Genomic DNA, 20,293 nt, shown 5'->3' with positions numbered 1-20,293 from the left:
GAAGCCCACGAGGAGAAGGAGCCACTGGGAACATCACCTGCTGAATACCCTGGAGAACCAGAGGACCTGCAGACTATGTAGCAGGAAGACACAGTAGGAAGTAGCCCATGGGACCCAGACATTGATCCGGTTGTGGTACCAGGAACAGAGTCAGCCTGTTTCGGTGGGATCCGCGCTGACCCTGGGCTGGGACCCGGTGGAGTAGGGATGACCCAGGTTCTCCTACCTCGGCCACCAACCTACCCCTAGGTGGTGGCCTACTCCCTTTTTGGCAACTAAGCCATACTGCCGGTGCAGGAGGGCAGTCCTATTAACTCTGGCTGCTAGGCCAAACTGCCCTGTGCCGAAGGGGGGTCTTATTGACGCTGGCCGATAGGCTGTGCTGCCCTACATATAAGGACAGCTCCACTGATTCTGGCCATTGGGCCGTACTGCCCTGAGCTCCAGGGCCACCTCACAGACTTGGGCCACTAGGCCGTGCTGCCCTGCATCTAAGGACAGACCCACGGGCTCAGGAGCACCATTGGGCCATCCCGCCCTGAGAAGAAGAGCGATGATTTGGACAGCAGAACAGACCTCGTCACAATATTTCAGAAACAAGAAGTGAGGAAACACGCCTCTAAAGATAACTTCTGCTGGGGTTTTTCATTCACGGGTCTTAGTTTGCTGGGGTGAGACTGGTGGAGCTTCCACAGTTCTTAAGAATTCTGACCCCTGAAGGCAGCGATAGGAGGGCAGAATGTAAGACGGGTCCACTGCTGCCAACCACGTGCAGACTATAAATGCTGCCCTCCCAACAGTCCAGTCACTTCCTTTTATCTGACCCCTTTAAAAAGTTTTGGTTCTAAAATGGATGCAAGGTTCAGATAGAGGAAGTTTTTATTTTAGACTGGCCAATTTGTTAGTTTATACCTGATAGATGCAGGGCCGCCTGGGGGGGAGGGGCAAGTGGGGCAATTTGCCCCAGGCCCTGGGCCCCACAGGGGCCCCCACGAGAGTTTTCAGGGGCCCCCACGAGAGTTTTTGGCGGGTCTTCGGCAGCAGGTCCTTCAGTGCCGCCGAACACACCCGGAGCGAAGACCCGGAGCTTCTTCCGCTCCGGGTCTTCGGCGGCAATTCGGCAGCGAGGGTTCCTTCCGCTCCGGGTCTTTGGCGGCAATTCGGCCACAAGGGTTCCTTCCGCTCCGGGTCTTCGGCCGTGGGTCCTTCACTCGCTCCAGGACCCGCGGCCGAAGTGCCCCGAAGACCCGGAGCGGAAGGACCCCCGCTGCCGAAGACCCAGGCCCCCTGAATCCTCTGGGCAGCCCTGGATAGATGGGCATTTCAAAACCATTTTAGGGATCTGGAGACCCAATTGCCATCAGAACTGATACACAGCTATCTAGGTAGCTTTGATACAAATGATACGTAACAACATAGGTAGTTCCGTAGGTACCCTTTGAAACCCCCAGCCCTGATATTGTCAGAGTGGAGAGATTTGTACCTGACTGCGATTTCTGATGAGATGCGTTCCTCTCGGCCTGGGAGTTGGCACAGGAGCCAGCGTATGGAGGCTGGAACATGTAGCTGTCATTTGGCAAAGAGTGGGTGCGACCTACGGAAGGCTTTCTCACACTCAGCAAGTCCTTGCTGGGGGACAGTGTCAGAGTGTCATCTTTGGAGAGGTGATCAGTCTACGAAAGAAGAGAGAGAAAACATCAAGGAGTTGGAAGACCAAGAGAACCTGGAATCCCTAGCAACAGCCATTGTAATAAATATGGGGCACGATGGTGCATGCAAATTGTCAATATGTACAAGGTTCTACTGAAACAAAATGAAACAAAATGAAACTTGCACAAATGGATCTACTAGGAAGCTATCCCCTTAATTTTGTAGTGTCACTAAACCATCACACAGAATGAACCACATAAAAATACTGGGAAAAAGAGGAAAGCAACACGGCAGTAATAAACCATGACTATTTCAGGAATACTTGAAACAAGCATCATGCCTCAAGGCCCAACAATGCACACATGCTTTTTGCATAACTCTGATCATATCAAAGATAATCAAGCCTCCCATATGTCCCCTCCCAAGTCAGTTAGACTTTTGCAAAGGTAAGTAAGTAACAGTCATCTCCTCGTCTAAGAATGAAGAGCCAATATAGTTCACAGAAGCTGTACCCTGCTTTGACTTCCACTGTCATTTTTTTTTAATTTTTCTTTGCTTTTCAAGTAATAATTATTAATGACACTTTTTGGCAGGATATTAAATTTGATTTGTCAGGGCGTAAACCAATCTCTATTAGAAATATAAATAAGACCTAATGTGGGGGCTGATTATCCCACATCTGCTAGTGCAGGGTTCTTCCAAGCTTTCTCTGAAGCATTTGGCACTGGCCACTGTCAAGAGACAGATACTAGATGGACTTTGGGTCCGATCCAGTAGGGTAATTCCTATGTTATTATTATAAGGTGTCATCAAACATGGAAATAATGTAAGCCTAGTTGTGTATTCCTAACAAAAGAACTACCTCCTTTATAAAGGACTCCATAAGAAATCATAGAAAATGGAGGAACATGCCAATGTAGTTCAATAAAGTACATCGCTGATCCCCTTCTTTCAGAGTAGTTTAAAAATTATCTACTGGCCAGTTTATCCCCCACTTACTCTGAGCATTACTATTTTTCTGAAATAGATATTCTGAGGTTTTTTCTAATTTAGAAGCAAAATTTCATTAGAGTGTTTTGTGTACACAGTAAAACATGACAAGATTAAATGGAATTTACAAAAAAAAAGGGGGGGGGATCACTGTTGTAAAATTGGCCAACCAAATCCAAGTTCACTGCCATAAAAAATTATTTTCAGTCTTCATGAATTTGCTGATTTAGATATAAATGACATTCATTAGGGACTGCAGTCTCCTGCTGTAACTCAAATGAGGAGGGCAAGTTCAATACCAGTAATGCTGACACTTTGTTCTGAAATCCTCCTTACCAACCTGCATGCACACATCTTCGTCTACACATCATTTTCTTAATACAAGAGATGGTCCAAAAACTGGAATTTCAAATTCAAATCCATTTGGATTCGAGATCAGATCCAAATCCACTTTCCTTGTTCAGGTTTCCAAGCAAGATCCAAACTCAGAAGGGGCTTATTTTCCAGTTCAGATGCAGCCAAACTCTTCTGAGATTTCAGCCTCAAATAGCAGAAATCTTGAGAGAACAGCTAATTTCATGAAAGCCGTTTAAAAGGCTGAAAGGTTATCCCATGAAAAACAGCTCACAAGACTTCAGTGCTGTCAGATTCCTAATCTCTACCCAATCTGGATCCAGACTGGAACTCTGACTTCCTCAGCCCACCTCCACTAGATATCTTATCTTGAAACAAAATGTTCCATACAAAATGTTAAATGTAGTTTACAAAATCTTTTGTACATGATGCCATGAAGCATGATGGGAAATATTGTCACGGTTTAAAGAAGATGTAGCCCAAATAAATATTAATTAGGATGACAGTCAACTAGAATGATAGAAAATTTATCAACAACACAAACATCCAGAGATAGGTATGTGGACAACAACAGAGAAAACAAGAATGGATCCAAAAATGTTGGAAGAGAAGTTATGTCTGTTGTACAGCAGCAAAAAAGCACTTGACCGCTACACATCAGCTAAAAATGTCTAATGTTGCAAAAAGAAGATGGTTAAAGCAGGGCTCAAAATACTGGTAATTTCTTACAAAAAAAGAGAAAGGAATCCAATATTGGTTGCTAATGCGAGTTCACAAAACAAGCAGCATCTCTGAGAGATCCGCAGCTGGTGTATTTCTAAAAAGTGTATCTGGCACCCATCCCCAAAGCACTGGGGGCACCTATGTTCACAAAATCTAGTCCGTTACAAACCAAGGGGAAGTAGATAATCCTTCTGCATAGGGCGCATGAGCTATTTGCTCATGGGTGTGTCTTTAATGCACACAAACATGGATTTGTTTCAGATGCAGAGAAAGTTTCAAGATTCACACCATCTATTTTTTGGGGGTGGGTGGGTGAGTGGGCTATTTATTTTATTTGAAGACAATGTAATATTTTTACATATGATACAAAAAATAAAAATAAACTGCCCTCTTCAGATAAAAGATTAGGTGCTATTTGGAGATAGGGTTGGACTGAAAATACCATTGTGATTAACCATGGGATAGCAGTATTTAGAACCCTGTAAACATCAGAATATATAGTGACCAGTGTATGTACATTGCTTTCCAGAGCATTAAGTAAGAGTGTGTTAGTATCATCAGGAAAAGAGTCATCCGTCAGAGCTAAGGACCAGGACTTTTCAGAGAGAATATCTGACGTCAGAGACAGAGCCTCCATCTCAGCTAGAGGGATCTAAACAAGGGAGAGATGATTAAGCATAAGAAACCAGGACACAAATCTTTTGAAAAAAAAGTATCATCGTCTAAATACTGAAGCATTATCCCTAAAATAAGAGCATCTATGCCATGCATGTCATTGCGGTAGATAAAACCGTAAGGAAGTGGGGTAAGAAAACCCATTACATTCAGCCTTAAATACTCACAAATAACTCACAACATAATTTACAATGGTACACTAAAGGTGCTGTGAGAAATACTGGTTTCTATGTTACAAATTGAGGAATAATAATAATAACAATACCTGGCTCTTATATAATGCTTTTCATCAGTAGATTTCAAAGTGCTTCACAAGCTTTAATGTATTTATTCTCACAACACCAACAGGAAGTGAAAGTAACAGTAGCTTAGGAAGTATATATATATAAATATGTATCTTTATTATTCTAATGACATCTAACTATTAGAGGCATTGAGAACCTCCAAACTTCTCTGATAGCTCCTATCCCGAAATGCTATGGCAATGTTGCAGTTCTGTTTGACTCTAGCCTATCTTGTTTGGATCCTCTTGAGATCCCTCAACACCAAAATCATCTGAATAGGATGCAATCAGCTGTTCATGTATGCTGCTTTAATGCAGTGTAAAGAATGACACCTATCTAGGGAGCCTTTCATTATAGGATCTCAATCTACTTTCCAAGTGTGAATCGGGTCCATGGTCTCCTGCTGTCAGTGAGATTCTTCCCAGTCACTTCAATGGGCTTTGGATCAGGTGCTAATGGGCTTTGAATCATTGATGGGAGTTAGTTAACCCACTTAGGTGCTTTTGAAAACCCCACTGGGCATCTGCATCTTTAGACACCTAAATATGTTTGAAAATCTCTGCTCCATTGATAGGTCCTCTCTAAAAAAAATTCAAGCAAAATATGCAGCCTTCAGTGTAGGGCGCTCTTGAGGCACACATGTCCATCTAATGGGAAGCACAACGTGTCATTGCTTTGTGCTTTGGGGTGGCTGTCTAGACTGCTCAAAAGAAAGGGCAGTGTTCTCCTAACAAAGCCAGAGTCACTGCTGGCAGCAGCCTCAAAGCCAGATGCTGGATTTAAAGTGTAGGCTTGACTTTCCAAGCACTCTCTCTCAAACCTGATATCGGTCTTACCGATTTTCATGTACTTCTCTATGGGTGTGTGGTTAGTGAAGGGAGTGTTTTATAGGCCTTATATAAAATGGATTCATGCACAATTACAGCTTCTACATCAAGACATAGATCCACAGTGCTGCCTCTAGGGCTCCCAGTACGTCAGCATTTCCTTTCTTAATTCAAAGGATTGGCACTTTTATCTTAAACAGTCTGTTTCCACAGCAATGCGTCTTTCAAGAGAAGCTGTGGAGACCGGAGCCTGCCATATCCAACCTAGCAAAGAGTTGGTTTCTCCCACACGCCTGCTTTTGGAAATGGTGTCATACTAGTTCACCTGGGGCTAATTAAATCTAGTGATGGGTGAACTTCATACGGGTCAGAGGTTTGGTTCAGATAATCATGAGACTGATTGTTCTTTTGAACTCTATCCAAACTCTCTCACCCTCTGGATCGGTGACACAGGGCTGGCTAGCAATCTTACTGGACAGGCTTTCTGGTGGGATTTCCAGTGTGTCCTTTGGAGTCAGGAATACCATGAACTGCCAGTGCCAGAGCTGTTCTAGCATCAGTCACTGTATCCCAGAGCTTCTGTCTCTGGTTGTGGATGGAACCAAGAAACGTAGATAAGAGGCACTTGCAGCTCCTGCACATCTGAGTCCACTAGAACCCAGCTGCCACTGAGGCAGCACAAAGGAGCCAGAGAGATGCCCTAATAGGGCAGTTGAGAACTCCCCCAGCATGGCAGATGGATTCCTAGTTGGCATAGGACTGATATTACCAACTCTATGCCAGCCTCTATGGACCCTCCTCCACAGCCTAAGGGTACGGTGAGGAAAAAGGGGATGTGGCCAGTATGTTTGGATGCAGGTAATTCCTGGCTGGTGTAATGGACCTTTGGGGGCCATTATTAGTTGGGATAGTTTAGAGCAGCCCCAAAGCTGCTCTAAGTTATGTTGACAGCCATACAAACTCTCAGCAGTCCCCAGGACTGAGGAACCAGAAAAGGTAATAAGCTAGCTCGTCCCTTCCATCACAGTTTTTAAGGGAGACCTCTGTCTGTTGGTTAATAATCCCCAGCATAATGAAAGTGATCATTAACAACTAGAGGGTAAAAAGTTATCCCAACATTGTGAAACCTATAAAAGTATAGTTCTCATTGTATCCAAACTTGTTCTTCCTGCCAAATGAAAAGAAAAGTTGAATAATTTATAGTACTCAATGAGCTGGTAAATAAATATACTAATAATTTAATAAGAAATCTTCAGATATTTTTATCTGATAAATTAAAGATCAGATGTTTTTAGCAAAAAATTACAGCACTATTGGATTTCTCTCAGTCAAAATGAAAACAATAAAAAATAAGGGTATTTGAATTAGCCTATGTCATATGAAAAGTGTTTGCTCTAAGGAATAATGGATAGGAGAAAGCAGGAATTTTATTTCAACTAGATTAATTTAAAAAAATTAATTGAGTGGCATTATTTTAACAGTTTAAGGACCCAGTTCAGGAAAGCACTTACACACATGCTTAAGTCCACTCCTACTGAAGACAGCACTTAAGTACTGTTTTAACTCTAAGCACATACCCAAGCTTCACTGACTTCTTTGGGATGTAAGTACTTGCTAAAGTACTGTCTTGCTTCCCCTAATTGGGTTCAGATTGGAGATCAGGATCCACTTACAAGAGGCCTATTTAGAGAGACGTATGGGGCTGGATCCTCAGCTAGTGTAAATGGGCATCGCTGCAGAATGGAGAGATGCCATTTCACACCACCCAAGGATCTGGTCCATGAGCTCCCATCCTACAATCCAGTCTGCACGGTTGGATCCCTGCACCTGTACAGTTGCAATGCATGAATCCAATCTCAGGATCTGGGCTACATTTGTTCATCATCCTAAGGCCACTCACGTACAGAGAAATTTAGCTTTGGATTTAGTACATTAAAGAGGGGAGATTAAATGCTGCACACTTGCTCTAGCATGAATATATAATATCTTAAACAAAGATAAATTAACTTGCCCTCCCATAAAATAGCCCTGATGACTTAGGGTTCAAAATCCCTATGGCTATTTTAGATTAAACCCCACCCCCAACTTTATCTTTTCAATACAGGTCTCAGTCAAATTGACTTGGACAGAGACTGTGCAGGAAATTAGGAATATTAACCTGTTTCTCAGAGTTGTAATATTCAGGAGCTGGAAGGGCATAATGATGGCACACAGAGCCTGACAGGTTGTCCATCAGCTTCAACTCTCCTTCCAGAGATTCCTGGATCAGCAGTGATATGGTATCAAACAAGTGTCTTTCCTGGGAGGGGTGCCGTATAGCATGCAGAAGGATAAGGCAAGCCAGAGAGAGAGAGAGAGAGAGTGAGAGAGAGAGAGAGAGAGAGAGTAAAAGGACAGAGGAAAACAGAAAGAAGAAAACCATAGTTTTCAGAGAGAGATTAGCAGTAATAGAAATGATCAGGAAGGAAAAGGATGAGATAGAGGAGGAAAGAGAACAGTGCAGTAATTTCACAGTCAGAAGCTTTTTCAGACATCACTAGAGACAGGACCGAAGCCAGATGCCCCGGGGAACGGTGGGACATTTCAGGCTTGGGCCCAACTTCAGACATTACTCTCATCCTGAACGACCATAACTAGTTATTCTGAGTTGCAGGAGTCTGGCAGGGCCATTGTAACAGAATCCAATTGCTTGTTACTGGGAACTTCTAAAGGAAACTATTGCTGTAAGACGTCTATGAAACACTTAACGGCAACGTTTTCAAACATGGGAGTCTAGCGTTAGGTACCTAAATCCATGCCTGGACACCACAGAAATGAAAGCGGCCTGGCTGTTGGAGGTGCCAAGCATTCTCCGATGGGGGTTGTGGATGCTCAGCACAGGTGAATATCAGGCCACTAATTTACGTGGGTTGGATTAGGTAAATATGGGTTTAGGTTCCTAACTTCAAGCTCCCACCTTTAAAAATATTCACCTTTGTGCATACAGCAGAAATATTGTATATGATAACATCTAATTTTCACAAACAGTACGGGGGTCAGTTAAAAGCTGTCCCTTTTATGCAGGGAAGAGCCAATATGTACAATGAAATGAGGACCTTCGTTACAGTCAAATGGCACGCAATACAAATATTCTAGGGAATATGCAAGCAAAGGCGCATGCTGACCACATGACCTTGCAGGAGTGCATTCTGAGAACTGTATTCCTCTACCATCATGTATTCAAACACCAGATTCGTTGTGGAGATTTTGATGGGAAGGAAAGAAAATCATCACAGTTATTTCAGAATAAAACCGTCCTGAGGTTTTCAAGGCATCTGTTTTGGTGGAAAGAGCAATGAACAGAGTCTGGAAAATATACAAGAGGGTGGAATAAACCCTCCTCCATAGCCGCTCCAAAGAGAAGACAGGCCAAATGAAATTTCTAAAGCTTCTCAAATAGCTGCTGGTATAATTCTGATTGTTTCGCTTCTCCACCTACTTGTTTGCTCAGCACACTGATCTGTGACTTCGCTGAAGATGACTGTTTGGCCATACTATCTTCAATCAATCAATCAATTAATCAATCTCTCTCTCTACTCTCTACCTCCCCCCCATATATATATATATATATATATATATATATATATATATATTAGAGGATGCAGAATAAGATCAATGTAGGATAATCCTAGAACAGACTGAACCAAACAGATTGAAAAGATAAAGGAGAAAATCTTGCCGTCTGCTGCAGGGATGCTTTAGTGTGGAGGAAAGGACGTGGTCTATACACTTGCTCACCACACAGCAGCAGGGCAGGATTGCAACTCTCTGCTTGAGAGAGAACATTAGGTTCTGAGACTAGCTACTGTATTGGCCAATTTTACCCAAGCAGGGCACAATCAACCCATCGCTCCCCAAGCACAAAAGCTGCGGTGTGCAGTATGTGCTCAGAGGGTGTGGATGTGTCTGTCTATGAGGGTGGTGAAGGAGCAGTACGATGTAATTTACCAAGGAGGTCCCCCTCATTACCCTGAATCACGTTGCCTTGTGCTGTCAGGACAGCTCTGGGATCCATCTCATACCTCAGTGATTTTTAATAGCGAGAGACATTTTCCAATGGCTTAGGAACTGAACGTGAGTTTAGAGTTTATTCTGTCTTCATTCCTAAAGATCACAAATGAGTTTTACAGCCATAAGAATACTCATTCGTTTGCCTAGTAAACAGGGCAAATAGACGTCTTTTAATTCACTCATGTGAAACTCAAGATTTTCTATTTTATACGTAAAAAGAGCTAAATAGGTGGGTGTAAAAATTAAACACAGTTCCAGATCTTGCAGCTATCTGGGCATCTGAATAGAGACTGGACCATTCTTGTGTTTGTATAATTGTACTTCACGGCCCCACTAACTAAATATGGAGACATCTGGATCCCCTCACTAACCCAGTCCTCATTCAGAAACTGTTTTTGAGAGACTAGCGGAACTCGTTTATAGCTCACAAATATAAGCAGTGCAGCTACAGAACTATGGCCCAGAGCCTGCACCATTAAAGTCCATAGGAACTGTGCCATTGACTTCAATGGGAGAAGGATCAAGCCCTCAGTGGATTCGCCTATTATTAAAGTAATCGTTTCCCTAGGAGCACTGGTTCAGAATGGGGGTAAATATTAAACTTAAAATTTATATTTTATATAAACTATTTAGCATTTAAAAGAAAAAAAATGCAGCAAAATTTATTCCCGCCCCCAGGCAAAACCCTGGATTAGAACATCCCCCCAAATTTGGAGCCAGATCTGAACTTTGTGGCTTGGGCCCATCACTAGAACAGACACAGAGCTCTTTGCACCTGAACAGAAGTGACAATCTGGTGCGAAGACTGGTTCAGGATCTCTACATTGTAGCATAGATTATCAAAACATGCAGCAATTCAGTCAACAGATAGTGAGGAATACAACTCCCCAATGCACTGTACACTCAGTCCTTCATTGGAATTCGTGCATATCCTCCCTTAGCAAATATGCAGGCCAACCTGCTCTTCACCCTCCGCCTGAGATTCTCACCATAGGATAAAATAATGAGAGCTGAGAATCCACCTTGAATTGCATGGGATTGGTACATCCTCTGGGGCTCTCAGGTCTTTCTCCACCATTACCGCCTGTCCATGCAAAGAGGTCCGAGGCTGGGATTGGGCCTGGGGTGATAGTTTTCATTTCCATCTCCAGCTCCGCTTCCAGCTCTGCTTCCTCTTTGGCTTCCTTGTTGCTCTCTTCCAGGTGCTTCATGAGCACTGCAATCACCACGTTCACCAGGACGAACTGGGCCGTCAACACAAAGGAGACAAAGTACATGGGCGAGATGACTGTGTTGTAACAGGTGGACTCCGGGTCGCAGTCACGCAACGTGTCCTGGTGATAGGGGGAAAATGATTATGGAAGCGGAGGAAGCTCCAGTTAACCGTAGAGGGCCTGATCCGGCCATCGATCACTCAGTGCTCCAGCATAAGGCCCAAAGGGATTAACTGTCTATTGAGCACACACAGATGATCAGACTAGTTTCATGGAAGATTTTCAGACCTGTCTAGAAGGGCAAACGACCCCCCAGCAAAACCTCAGTTATTGGGGTCAGGTGTGCAAGGTGACATTGGAGGGGAATACTGCCTTGAACACAGGCTCAAAGACAACAGTAACTATTCTCAGTGCATTCCAACAGGCGGCACCTGTCTGCTCCTTTATACTCCCAGAGGACTGGCTTATCCTAGAGTCTCCATTCTGAAAGGCCATTTTGCAAGGTTAAAGTGCAACTATCCTAACCGACCCAGACCTCATCAGTTGCACAATTGTGTTATTTGCTCCAGTGTATAATAATGAGCCTACCGGAGACTCTAGTTCCCTATACAAAACAAGCTACTCAATTGAACTAATGTCACTCCATAGAAAACTCCCTGTATCGCCCTCCTTGTCCTCAAGCCACCACCTCAGGAAAAGCCTGGGAACTTACAATGCATCTGAAGGCCAGCAAACCCAGGCACTGTCAGGCAAGAGGAAAAAGAATTGCTTTGAGAAAATGCCCAGGCCCCGAATCAACAAGTCCAGGGGCTGTCATAGCTTGAGTGCCCCAGCTGATCCCTGTTATTGGTTTGAAACAGTGACAGACAGCCTGTAAGATTAGAAATTACCGTCAATATTCATTCTCCGGGGATCTCTTACCTTCATTATCCCATTCCAATTGTCTCCTGTTGAGACCCGGAAGAGAGTTAAAAAGGCCATCCCAAAGTTTCTAAAAGTGGCGTGCCGCCCTAGCCCCTCACAGTGGTGAGTGTCATCGCATTCTGTGTGATCAACCAGAAGAATCTCGTTTAGACATGAGCTCTTTCACATTGCCCCTCTATACAACTATTTCCTTCTGCTTCCGGCAACGCTATGTCTGTGGAGAACTTACCAAGGTCGCCAAATAGCTCCACTCCAAGAGCTGCAAATATGAAAAACAACAACATGAAGAGAAGACCGAGATTCCCCACCTGGAAAGAGAAAAAGAAATGGGGGGGGGGGGGAACATTAGTTGATTTTTTTTCCACACCTGCTTTTCCCTGTATTCTTTCATACAAAACTTAAACTGCCTGAGGGGAGATATGACCTGGATAGCATCTGAGACTGAGTTTCTAATGGTAAATGCAATTTTCTAATGACAGTGAAGACAAAAATAAGGGAGACGGTCCATGAGCACCCTTCTGCAATCAGAATTTAGCTCTGGTCCTGATGAGATTTTTTTCTGCGAAGGCAATGAATTACCTGAGGCAGTGCTTGCATGACGGTGTCCAGCAGGGCTCTCATCCCTACAGCCATCTTCAGTAACTTTAACACTGCAGAAAATGATAGGTTCATAATATTACTGCTGCAGCATTAGTGTGAAGACACAGATTTTAGAGAGAGGAAGCTCCCTCAAGCATGAAATCACGTCACGTGCTCTCCATTAGCAACTAAAGTTCAAAGCCTTGTTATAGAGCTCTGGGTTGTCCAGATGCCGTTAGAATCCTGTGAATAGCAGCATCGTGTGTCTTGAGGCTTCAGGAAAGAATCACCATTCTCTCGCTTTCTCTGAACTGGGCAATGTTGACACAATGCTAGGAATGTAAGAATGACCTTTTCTCCTGACAGTCTCTTCTGCTGAGGGAAGTAAACAGGTTTAGAAAGGTCAAGATACTACCAGATGTACATTCCTTTAGAATTCTGCTTACAGCTAAACAATTAGGAAGCCAAATTCACCCCTATTGACTTCAGTGGGGCTTATACCAGGGATGAAATTTGGCTCGTTAGGGTTTTCTCCTACTTGGGTCCAGTACTAAATATACAACCCTGCAAATATCCTTCCCTAAGTTACCATCCCTGGATCTCTTTTTTCTTCCTCTTGGTTTGGACTAACTACCTTCCGAGTTCTGCGGCTGCCTGCCTTCATGTTTGATTTACGTAGGCATTGATTTGCATGCTCTTGTCTGTAAGACTGAGTTTCTCGGTGGAAACTGCATGTGCTTTTCCTTTTGAAATGTACCTAATGTGACAGACATTTCCCTTTCTTCTGAGACTTCCTTTCTGGCTTCAGCTACATTTCATCTATTTCCATTCTTTCTTTGTTCCAATTAGAATAAATAATACCACCACCACCTTGGCATGACAATAATGAAGCTCTCAAAGCACTTTACAGACATTTGGAGCCTGATTTCCAAAGGTGTTGAGCACTTGCAGCTTAGGCCTGGTCCCCACTACCCCCCCACTTCGGACTAAGGTACGCAAATTCGTAGCTGAATTCGAAGTACCTTAGTCCGAATTTACCGCGGGTCCAGACGCGGCAGGGAGGCTCCCCCGTCGATGCCGCGTACTCCTCTCGCCGAGCTGGAGTACCGGCGTCGACGGCAAGCACTTCTGGGATCGATCCGGGATCGATTTATCGTGTCTAAACCAGACGCGATAAATCGATCCCAGAACATCGATTGCCTGCTGCCGGACCCTCCGGTAAGTGTAGACGTACCCTTACACTGACATCAGTTGGGGCTCCAGGTGTTCTGCTCTTCTGAAAATTAGACCCTAACTAAGTAAGTGCAGTAGGTATTATCATCATCATCACTAGGGTACATCTGGATACAAAGCAAAGTAGACATGTTGTCTCACACAATACCACGAGGTCATGTGGCAAGGGAAATGAAATTTATTAACCATCTTGGGTTTTTTTTTTTTTTAAATCAATTGCTAACTCTTTAGCTTATGGCTGTGTTGTGCCCTGAAACCCCTATCTAGTTTCCAGATCTTTGAGACATGCTTGATTTCTTGAGCATGCCAAAGTTTGCTTTTCCAGGTTCACCCATCAATGAAGGTCCCAGGGGATTCTCTTTGCTAAGAAGATCTAGATCTGCAAGTGCTCTTAAGAAATGCAGGGCCAGTTGGCTCAGATCCTTGGCTCTTCTGGGATGTTTCCCCTGCTTTTGTTCTCTTATTTACTTACAGTTTGTGGATGCGAGAACAACGTGCACTAAGCTGAGCATGTGACATGCAGTTGTTTCCCAGTCATCTCATGGGCAGAACTGCTCACTGCACCTCAAATAAAAACGATGTTCACATTGACTCTTGTCTTACCTCGAGCAATCCTTAGCACCCTCATTATCCGGATAATGGTGGGGTTAATGGGCAACGATGCATTCACCTCAATCTCCTCCAAAGTGATACCCATGATAGACAGCAGCACTATTGCCAGGTCTAATTGGTTCCATCTGAAGACAACACAAAATCACATCTACTAATGTATTTGCAGTGAGCGTTGGTTTGTTTTAAACAAATTCCAGTCATTTCAGTGGTGCTAACGCTCACAGACACAAACTTTTGAAACTTTTTTGAGGGGAATTGCACAAAACCCGTTATTTTTAGATTATGGAATCAGCCAACTCCAAAGAAAATATAAAACCACAACTGGGCTTATACCCGATGATCCAGACATTAGGCCAAATCCTGCAGCCTTTATTCAGCCTTTTGTCTGGCAAGACTCTCACTGAACTCAATATGAGTTTTGTCCAAATAAGAAATGCAGGCTATGGTCCAATGTCCAATCAATCAGTAACACAGTCACATTGGGCAGAAGGTAACATACCAAGATTATACCATAATGAAAGGCACTCTAGAAAGACTTGAGCTAGATAGATAGAAAGGATGAGCATAACAGTGATGTCAAACTAGCTAGAAGTTGGGGAGGAATGATTTTCTCTAGGGATGAAGTCTGGCATGAATCCAATGCTCTTGACATTCGACTTGAGGAAGATGAAAAATGCGAGGTCAGAGGTTTGAGGGGGGCCACTATTAAATGTATAAATATCTTAACTCAGTTACAGCTCATCCTAAGCCAACAGAGGCCAATGTCTGCAGTTCCTCCTGGTCTGTTGATCTCACCAGGACAACTCTATCCAGTCCACAATGGGAAGAAAGATCAGACTTGCCAGCTGTCTGGTAAGGCGAGAATTCATTTCATGATATAACAAGAACACAGGGTTAGATTTAGACCCTATGCAGCTCCCAAGGAAGTCTCAAGGCCAAATTCACTAGTGACGTACGTTACACATCAGGCGCAAGTATCTTTCCCTGATTTGCATCACCCTTGAATTTGGCCCATTATCTATTGAGCCCTTACTACTGTCACAGACTTGCAGGATTTAATCTTTGTTACCTGTCTTGAAAGAACCGGCGAAACCCAAAGGCAATCAGCTTGAAAACAGATTCCAAGACAAAGATGACAGTGAAGATGTAATTGCAAATCTTCAGTGCCTCATCAAGAACCTGGAACATGGATACAAAGTTGAGGTTAGTGGCTGACTTGGCTGGACGGTTTTGCTGCTATCCTTTTTTTTACCAGAATTTGCATTTAATAAGAAATAAATGATGACTGACGAAGGAGTGGGGATCAGGGTTATGGCCCCTCTTCCTCCCTGCTCACTTCAGTCCCAGGAGGAACTAGTAAGGAGAAGTCCCTGCGTTTAGGAGAGTGCAGAGACTGCAATTGTGCACAGCCCCTGCACAGCCCGCACCATTCACCCCTGTGCAGAGGGCCTGCACAAACCCTATGCACTATTCAAGTCCCTCTTGAGACTGCTCAACGCTGGGAGCAATGCAGTCTGTAGTCTGCAAAACATGTAAGGACTATTTAGATGAGAGTAATAATAATAATAATAATAATTATATAATAATAATAATTAATGGAGATATCCCATCTCCTAGAACTGGAAGGGACCTTGAAAGGTCATCAAGTCCAGCCCCCTGCCTTCACTAGCAGGACCAAGTACTGATTTTGCCCCAGATCCCCAAGTGGCCCCCTCAAGGATTGAACTCACAACCCTGGGTTTAGCAGGCCAATGCTCAAACCACTGAGCTATCCCTCCCCCCCAAAGTGATTCACCAAGGAACAGTTGCATCCGTGGGCCTAAGTGGTGCAAAGGCCTTGTGTGCTAGCACTCTGCACGTTCAAGGCAAGGGGAAGGCACTTTGCACCATACCTGCCCTCGTGCACCAATGTGTGAGCCACAGTCTGGCCCAAGGTTTGTACAAATCTTGGCACAAGCAACAGGAAAGTAGCCACAAGGCTAGTGCCTCACCTTGAGCTCACGGCAAGGCAGGAGATATGGATAAAGCATCAGACAATATTGAATTCCCTAGTTCTTTCCCCTTTGCTTGTGTCACCACCTTGCTGCTAATGATAATCATCACTGCCAGCAGCGCACCTATTACACAGTCGATGGCTAGCTAATGGTAGAAGTGGTATTATTCCAAAGGTCATATTGGTAAAAGAGGGCAGATTTCCTTTGTAAGCAATGTGCATCATATTTCTCATGGCTGAAAGGTGTGACAGTAATAGCTGGGTATGGGCCATTGGGAGGTGATGTGGGAGAGGGTGATATTACACAGATCCCTAGCTGGGGTGTGAAAGATTGTGTCGTTAAAGTTCAGTGAGAAAGTTTCAAGTGAGGTAATGACAGGTTTCAGAGTAGCAGCCGTGTTAGTCTGTATCCGCAAAAATAACAGGAGTACTTGTGGCACCTTAGAGACTAACAAATTTATTAGAGCATAAGCTTTCGTGGGCTACAACCCGTGAGGTAATGGCATCCCAGGGTTTATTGCTAAGTAATTCAAGAGGTGATAATAGAATTGGATGTGTTTCCAAGGGGTAAGTAAAGCCATGTGGGTCATGGCAGTTGCTTTTAAAGGATCATCAGACGTTCTGCAAGCTAATGCCATGATTGTGAGCCATCGCTGGGCAGGAAAGGGGTGATGGGGAAAGAGCAAGACCCTTTCTCCCACATTCTGCCCCTGTACCGAGGCTGAGCAATGCCATACTTCCACTGTCCTGTGATTCTATGGTGCTGTGGGTCCCATGAGTGCAATCCTCCCCAGTCTAACTGGTCAACAAGGATTGTCCAAGTCCAGCACCATTGCTGGTCCCAGGCTCTCATGTGAAGCAGAGCTAGCTCTGTGGTGACGGAGAGTGCACCTGCTCCAAAGGCAGCAGCTGTGCTCCCCAGGAGGCACCACATCTACCAAGAGCTTCTCATGCATCTCAGTACTAACCCCCTGACTGCAGATTATGGCTTCATGGCACAATTTACTCCACATATCGATCAAGAGAAATCAATTTTCCTGTCACCGAAATGCAGCCATATCTGGGGAAGAAAGCCGCAGCTATTAAACAGCTCACTGCAACACTGCAGAGGAGTTTAACTCTGCCCAGCCAAAACTGCACCGGTAGAATGTAATTAGCCAAAGCAGAATTTGATCAATAGTTGTTCAAACTGCTTATGCCTCTATCCATACGGCAGCACTGCTTGTAAAATGGCCATTACTCAGCAGCGATATGTACTGGTCCTGCTTTGAGCAGGGGGTTGGACTAGATGACCTCCTGAGGTCCCTTCCAGCCCTGATATTCTATGATTCTATTCTATGATTCTACTGGATTTTGACAAGTGTCCTGATGACAAAAGTCCTTTCCCTTCCATATCCCATTACCAATCCCGTTCACCACCCTGGTGAAATATTATGTTGGATATAAAGCTCTTAAGAACATTTATCTGTTTAAACATCTCCAGGATAATAATCAGACTCCAGATTGGACTTAGTCACCTGGGCTCTGATTCAGCAAAGTACATAAGCACATGCATGACTTTAATCAGAGAAGTAATCCTATTCATCTCCGTGTGACTATTCTCATTCTAACATTATTATGTACACTTAGGACACTGGGGTCTTAGATAAAGAATTTTACTTTCCTTAAGGGAAAAATATGATGAATGTTTTTATAATACAAGTAAAAATGTCTCTGTGGAATGACTTTAATAAGCACAGGCCCTAGAGTAATTCTAATACAAGCTTCTTAGCTAATGACTGATTTAATCAGAAAGTGACTGAATCACGTAATGTGCTTCCCAGTGTATTTAAAGGTGACCTGGAAAGGAAAAAGAAATTGGGCTTGTGCCCTTTTACTTTTTGGCTAGCTTATGATGGGTTGGAGGCGGAGGGGAGGGTCTGTCTTTTTTTCCCTTTACTTGTTATTTACATTAGACATGCAGGTCCTGTCTAGTCTCAAAGAATATTTCATCCTTATTATGATTTGCATTTATTCATTTTGAAAGGAGCTAATAAAAAGAATTACAATTTATACAGCAGCAGCAGCCATTTCCATCTCATTCTTCGGCACAAGGCAGTCGTCTTCCCAGTACAGGTTGTTCTTATTATCATCAGAACAGGCCCAAGATACAGGAGCCGGACACGCTTAATAGATTAAGAGTCTGATTTTCAGAAATGCAGGGTAGCCATAACTCCAACTGAAGGCAATAGTATTCAGAACCTTTGAAAATCAGGCCCTACATGTATCTGCTTGCTGAATGTACCGGGTAGGCACTGAGGCAAATCTCCCATTGGCCATGTCTCCATGAGGAAAGGTGCATTTTTATTAAGTATTAGCTAAGGTGTTAAAATCCTAGTACAGGCAAGGTGGTTGTAGTTATAACATGTATGTTCAAGTACACCTCTTCTAGTGTAGACATGAGCAGTGGGAGATTTGCCTGGGTAAAGAGTTCAGGAATTGACCCAGAAACTTTACAGTCTTCTTACTAACCGTTACCATAGAAACACTTAGTCAAGGAGAAGATTTCAAGAAAAAATAAATTGCTGCCAACTGGCTAGAGGAATGTTCATCCCAACTTTTACCACTACGGTAGGTTTTTTTTTTTTTTTAAACGTTCTTAGAGTATTTATAAAGGGTAAGAGACGGGGAAGCTGAGGTACAGAGAAAAGTTACTTCCTCAGATCAAGTAACACTAGCAGGGTAGCATGGGTTCGAGGCACCCTCCTGGGACCCTGGGCACACACTCAAGCATCTGGCCCATGCCGCCACAGCTTTACTGCTGTTTGTTACTTGAGCTAGCTTTGCTCTACGCCTACATGTGTGGCAGTCACACCACCGGATGGTTGTATAGACCTACCCTAAGTGACTAGTTAAGGGGTCAAGCAGCAAAACTGGGAACAGAGGCCAGAACTTCCAACTCCCACTCCTCTGCTCCAACCACATTGCCTCACTGGCTAAGGCACCAATGCTGATCATGCAAAACCATCACCCAACAGATGAAGTTTTGTAAAACTAAACCAGCCCTCGTTCTGCCCATCTCTAGTATTCAGTGAAAACTGAGACCATTTATTTCCCCCATTCCATCACTGTCTCCCGGTACCTTCGGCTGCTGGTAGTGCTCCATGGCCATGGTGATCACATTGAGGCCGATCACTCCAGTGATGAACAAATCCAGGTAATGGCTCGTGCACATCTGGTGGATCAGGAGCCGGAAGCGAGAGTAATCGGAATAGTAGGGTTTACACTGGGCTTCTGAAATGGGGAGTGGGAAGAGTGGAGAGGCAGATCAGCTCATTACTCTGTGTCTCTTAAACATGAGTTCACCTTCCCTTTGCAAACTCCAAAATTGAGGCTTTCCACATTGATCACAATAAGGCTTTGGGTTTTTTTTCCTGGGTGGTATGTTACCAGCCTTAATATGTAGCATGTCTACCAACAACATGGATCCATTTAAACATCTTTAATGTAACATGCACAATACTCAGCCTTTTAGTATTAGAGATGAGGTGAGTACAACTGGGACTATTGTGGGCTCCGGGAACTGTTTCATTGTACAGAAATTAAAAAGCTCTCCTTTTTTTAACTTAATGGGGAAACAAAAAGAATAAATAGACAAAAACAGCAGCTGAAGAGCCTGTTCAACAATCAGATACTGCACAAGATCAGTATTGACAATGGCTTCGAGAACACAGGCCCTTCGTTTATTGGTCTTATTTAAAGAGACGGCAATAAACTCATCTCATCTCCTTTGCAGTGAACTATAGGGTCAGACAAAATTTGACACTTCAGCAGTCAGAGCTCTGAACAACATTGAATAAATACTGTGGAAAACTGATCAGTCTACCTTAATGTCTAGAAAAATAATCCTCCATTTATACACAATTACGGAATTGTAGATTTCACTGTTAGACTTCCATGCTCAGTTGCATTGGGGATGACACATGCTCTTCAGACCCTGAATGTTTCAGGAGATAAACTAATTTACTCACCTAATCTCTAATGAGGAAATGCCAAGGCTGAGTATATAATTCAGCACAATTTTCAAGGAGGCATTATAATGCAGATTGAAGTGGAAAGGACTGTCTTGAATATGTCAGTGTATAATATTATCCTCATAATTAGATGATCAACTGGTTATAAAAATGATTGAGCCGAGAGACTTAC

At 43.6% G+C, this 20,293-nt stretch overlaps 1 protein-coding gene across 1 annotated transcript in view; it reads right to left on the bottom strand.

Annotated features, from left to right (window-relative positions):
• The window catches only part of CACNA1G (calcium voltage-gated channel subunit alpha1 G), a 277,783-nt gene that overhangs the window by 11,647 nt on the left and 245,843 nt on the right, over positions 1–20,293 (bottom strand). Inside the window, exons 27-36 of the mRNA XM_065415327.1 lie at positions 19,230–19,381; positions 15,185–15,294; positions 14,107–14,240; positions 12,271–12,341; positions 11,921–11,999; positions 11,689–11,810; positions 10,543–10,887; positions 7,662–7,802; positions 4,235–4,369; positions 1,484–1,673 (exon numbers count right to left, since the gene is read on the bottom strand). Coding sequence (XP_065271399.1) covers positions 1,484–1,673; positions 4,235–4,369; positions 7,662–7,802; positions 10,543–10,887; positions 11,689–11,810; positions 11,921–11,999; positions 12,271–12,341; positions 14,107–14,240; positions 15,185–15,294; positions 19,230–19,381 — 1,479 coding nt within the window. The remainder of the gene's footprint in view (positions 1–1,483; positions 1,674–4,234; positions 4,370–7,661; positions 7,803–10,542; positions 10,888–11,688; positions 11,811–11,920; positions 12,000–12,270; positions 12,342–14,106; positions 14,241–15,184; positions 15,295–19,229; positions 19,382–20,293) is intronic.

Source organism: Emys orbicularis, chromosome 13 (assembly GCF_028017835.1).
Source record: "Emys orbicularis isolate rEmyOrb1 chromosome 13, rEmyOrb1.hap1, whole genome shotgun sequence".
Taxonomy (NCBI): domain Eukaryota; kingdom Metazoa; phylum Chordata; order Testudines; family Emydidae; genus Emys; species Emys orbicularis.
Note: the sequence above shows the minus strand (reverse complement) of the source record. Positions and strands in the feature narration are given on the sequence as shown.